The sequence below is a fragment of the Rutidosis leptorrhynchoides genome, chromosome 6 (genome assembly GCF_046630445.1).
Source record: "Rutidosis leptorrhynchoides isolate AG116_Rl617_1_P2 chromosome 6, CSIRO_AGI_Rlap_v1, whole genome shotgun sequence".
NCBI lineage: Eukaryota > Viridiplantae > Streptophyta > Magnoliopsida > Asterales > Asteraceae > Rutidosis > Rutidosis leptorrhynchoides.
This window is the reverse complement of record NC_092338.1, coordinates 416355208-416360170: the sequence shown is the minus strand read 5'-3', so window position 1 is coordinate 416360170 and position 4963 is coordinate 416355208. Positions and strand designations below refer to the sequence as shown.

The 4963-nt window shown below is 35.5% G+C and overlaps 1 protein-coding gene across 1 annotated transcript; it reads left to right on the top strand.

Annotated features, from left to right (window-relative positions):
- Positions 1–581: 581 nt before the first annotated feature.
- On the top strand, positions 582–2275 carry LOC139853372 (pentatricopeptide repeat-containing protein At1g05750, chloroplastic). The gene has a single exon (XM_071842759.1). It carries the CDS (start codon positions 593–595, stop codon positions 2102–2104), a length of 1512 nt encoding a protein of 503 aa, XP_071698860.1. The 5' UTR covers positions 582–592; the 3' UTR covers positions 2105–2275.
- Positions 2276–4963: the final 2688 nt, after the last annotated feature.

The window sequence follows — 4963 nt, the reverse complement described above, 5'->3', positions numbered from 1 at the left end:
TTACAGGATTTCAGCCCGGTTCGTCTACCCGATTTAAGGATCGGGTCCCTGTAATGTGGTTCGAGTTTTCGTCCGAAAGCGCGTGTGCATGGAAAATGATCGAGTGAGTGGGTTATTCCCCTGTCAGTGATTTCAAATACTTGACTTTCAAAAAAATATAAAAATTGAACGCCCTTACCTATTCAAGATGTAAATGCATAAGTGAGTACGTTGAAGGACGAGCTACCGAGTACATTTTTAGTGATATTTCCAGATACACTATTACTCCGTATTACACATAAGTTAACTATAACTATATATAAAACTAACTATAAACCTATTTGATGTACAATTTTTAGTGATACTATTTTGTCAGTTGTATTATTTATAGAAGGTATTTTGCTAACGACAATAAATGTTCAATTAATTTATTGTTAACTACTCCGTATTTCTTTTAATCATTCAATAAAATAAATAAATCGACTGGTTACCGACTAAAATTACCGTGCAGTGAAGCGATTTTTTTAATCCTCGGTACATATATTGATGGCAACAATACTGTTTATATATACAGTACAAATATTACTAACGACCAGTGAGGGAGCTTACGGAAATGAGTCTCTCCATGTCAGCAGCTACAACTACAATCACGAATCAACAATTCAACGCGCCACCATTACCAAATAATCCCAATTCAATATCCAAAAAGCCCCATAATTACAGCGATTCTGCTGTCTCATCTTGGACATCATCAATCGCTCAATACTGTCGAACCGGCCATTTAGACCAAGCTGCTACCGAGTTCACTCGCATGCGACTCGCCGGAATTGAACCGAATCACATTACATTCGTAACACTTCTGTCCACATGTGCAGACTTCCCATCGCATTCTCTTTCTTTTGGAGCTTCAGTACACGGTCTTGTTTATAAGCTAGGTTACATTACGAATAATGTGAAAGTTGGTACATCTATTATTAATATGTATTGTAAAAGCAACTGTATAGATCTTGCTTTATCGTGTTTTGAGAAGATGGAAGTTAGAAATAATGTGACCTGGAATACTTTGGTTGCTGGGTTGATGAGAAACGGTGAAATTGATCATGCGGTCAAGGTGTTCGATGAAATGCCTGAGAGAGATGTTGTGTCGTATACGGCTTTAATTGATGGGTTTGTTAAGAAAGGTTGTTACGAACATGCGTTGGAGTGGTTTCGAGAAATGCAGGCGTCTGGGGTTGAACCTGATTATGTTACAGTTGTTGCGGTGATATCTGCTTGTGCGAATTTGTGTGCGCTTGGATTAGGATTATGGATTCATAAATTTGTTTTAGTGAAGGGTATGAAGGAGAATGTGAGGATTAATAATTCGCTGATTGATATGTATTGCAGATGTGGGTGTACTGAATTTGCTCGTCAGGTGTTTGATAACATGTCTAAACGCAACTTAGTATCTTGGAACTCGATTATTGTGGGGTTCGCTTTAAATGGAAATCCAGACGAGACTCTTAGGTATTTTTATCGAATGCAGAAAGATGGCTACACACCCGATGAAGTGACTTTCACCGGGGCCCTTACTGCGTGTAGCCATGCTGGGATAGTCGACGAAGGTTTAAAACTTTTTGACATGATGGTTAATGATTATAAAATATCACCTACAATTGAGCATTATGGATGTTTAGTAGATTTATATAGTCGTGCACACATGTTAGAAGAGGCGTTGAATGTAATAAAGAAAATGCCTATGAAACCAAATAAAGTTGTATTGGGATCAGTTTTAGCAGCATGCAGAGCGGCTGGTGATACTAGGTTAGGTGAAAAGTTGATGAAGTACATAAGTGAATTAAACCCTTGTGGTGACTCGAATTATGTTCTTCTTTCGAATATATATGCTGCAGGTGGTGATTGGATGAAGGCGAGTACTGTGAGGAGAAGAATGAAAAGTAGAGGTATAGAGAAGAATCCTGGTGTGAGTTCGATTGAAATTAATGGTGTAGTTGATCAATTTGTGGCTGGAGATAAATCTCATGTGAAGTCTGAGCATATTTACGCAATGTTAGAAGATCTATCTCGTGAACTATTGATCTATGGGTATCTTCCTGAAGTTAATGTGAGGGAACAGTATGAGTGAACAAGGTGGCTTGGTAATTTTCATCATTTTGACTCATCAATGGTTATTGATTAGGAATTAGGATAGAGTTGGCTCAGAAGGTCGATACTTGTATAGAATTCTAGCAGTCAGGTACATATATCTTCACATGTTGTAGTGTTGTGCTATGATAGTCTTGTTATAGTATATGACTTGGGCTATACATGTAAACACAATGATGATATGCCAATAACAAAATACATAATGTTGTTCGGTTTATTTATCTTACAACCAAATGTTTGTGCTCTCATTCCATTATGTGAGCTGATATTCCTTGCACATCAGATTTTTCCTATAGAGAATCGATCCGGGAGAACACTTTGAAAGAGATGGTTAACGGTAAGTTGAAAAGGGCGGTACCTAGAGGTTGATTGATTGGGTTCGTCTCGTGTTCTTTCGTATATTTTTTCCATATTTTTAATTTCACTTAGTTCGTTTGGTTTGGTTCCTAGTATTATTGTGTAGTATTCGGTTTAGTATTAGTTAGTTTGTTTGAAGGTTTTTCGGGTTGTTGGGGGAGGCTCGTTTATATATAGTTTTCTTGGTGCAAGTTTTCCCGTTTTTCCTTATTTATTTGTATTCTCCGTTGAGGGCGGTATCTTCGAGAAAACGACCTCGTTTCCATATGAGCTATCGTTTTTTTGCTAAAAAAATGAAATTGTTAGAAGCTAGATGGAAGGCTTTTATTATTGAAATGAAACAAGTTTACCCTCTTTGTTATTTTAAAACATTCACGTACCATGCATAACAAACTTTATCGTTACAACTATAAAATAGTAATATATTTTATGAACGCTATAAAAATGAGTGAAACGTTTTATATCAAGATAGTTGATCATGTTCTGTAAACAAATGATCGATATATAACGTTTTAAACAGTGGCGGAGCCACATGTTCATTAGGGGTGTCAAATGACACCATCGGTTTAATACGTGTGCCTACAATTTTGGAACTAAATAGACTACAACTTCTTCTATATTAAGAAATGACACCATCCTTTTGGCAGCCAATTTAATATACACCCATCCATTCAACAAAAAAGCATGCATTATACTGTGCTGGGAATTTATTAAATCAAATCCATCTAAGACACAAAGCATTTATTTAATACGGATTAATATTTAATGAACTTAACAAATTTGATTTGCCTTAATATTCGTGTAAATAAATATAATAAATTGAGAGGTAATATATCCAAACTCATCTTTGATAGATCCACCATTATTTGCACTCATCTTTCACAAATACTCTCCAACAAATTTTAATATAAAATTTATGTAATACATCATTCAAGAGTATTATAGAAATTTTGAGTGAATCTATAATAAACAATGTTGGAATTATCAATTACCTAATAAAATAATGCACATCTTTAACTCTTTTTTCATCGTTTAAGAGTCAGAGGACTCGAAAAACATAAAGTTGATGTATTAACTCAATACCTATTAGATCAAAGGCCATTTGGTATTTTGTTTTTACATTATCTATGTAATAGATATAGATATTGCTTATATAAAGATGCAAGACACGCTAGAATGATGAATGATGAATTTCTAAACGGTTGTTTTCTTCATGTCATAGAAATTGAAACACTTGCTAGTGTATAGATGAAATAACCATGGATCATTTCCAACTAAAACAATATTGCAAGAGACATTTTTTATATGGTAAGTTGTTTTTTTTTTTTAACGACAGTTCGGAATCACTCAGGGTAACTAAACCACTCACGCGTTCATCTCCTGCCGCAGTTGCATAACCTGCCTTCAAATGTTGCCCGGGAGAAAACCCGGCCCAATTCAAGGGCATAGGCGGTAAACTCCCTGCCCCCGCAACGTGATGTGCGGAAAATAACAATAGTTTGTATCTTAATTTTCCGGACTTATAACTTCGATGTTATTTTGACCCCATCGATTAGGAATCCTGGCTTCGCCACTGGTTTTAAATCAAGATAGTTGATCATGTTCTGTACGCAAATGATCGATCATATATGTAAAAACTACGTTACACCATTTTGTACAAATATCTAATATAACTTATATGTAATTATACAATGCACATCCATAAAAACGTCTCAAATCAATACTGTAATAACCTCACCGCCGCAATGCTTAAGTCCACTGATCACTTGTTGAATACAATACGCAGAGAAAAATTAAATTAACCATTAAGTATAATTAAGCTTATATAACCAATGAACTAGGCTCGACGATACCACATGGCCTTATAACCTGGGGTCTATTATGCGAAAGACTTTGTAAAAATGAGTGCGGGTTCGATTATCACTTTTAACAAAAATTTACAACCCTTAACAAAGAGAGATGATGCCCGATCCTCCCACACGAGGTGTTGGTGATTTTAGTGTCATCCAACTATCATTTTAGCTGATTGTGATTTACTAGAAAGCAGGAGTTGACTAGTGATACTTAACATGGGTTCGGTGAGTGCGGAGTGCACGCCCAAACGAGTGAACTAGACACTGGCGCACGGTAATGGCGGGGGTCAATGAAATGTCCCGTTCTTATTGATTAAAAACGTTCCATATTAATTGATTTCGTTGCGAGGTTTTGACCTCTATATGAGACGTTTTTCAAAGACTGCATTCATTTTAAAACAAACCATAACCTTTATTTCATAAATAAAGGTTTAAAAAGCTTTACGTAGATTATCAAATAATGATAATCTAAAATATCCTGTTTACACACGACCATTACATAATGGTTTACAATACAAATATGTTACATCGAAATCAGTTTCTTGAATGCAGTTTTTACACAATATCATACAAACATGGACTCCAAATCTTGTCCTTATTTTAGTATGCAACAACGGAAGCTCTTAATA

Excerpts from the sequence above, each read along its gene's own strand:
- LOC139853372 (XM_071842759.1), top strand. The coding sequence starts at position 593 with ATGAGTCTCTCCATGTCAGCAGCTACAACTACAATCACGAATCAACAA.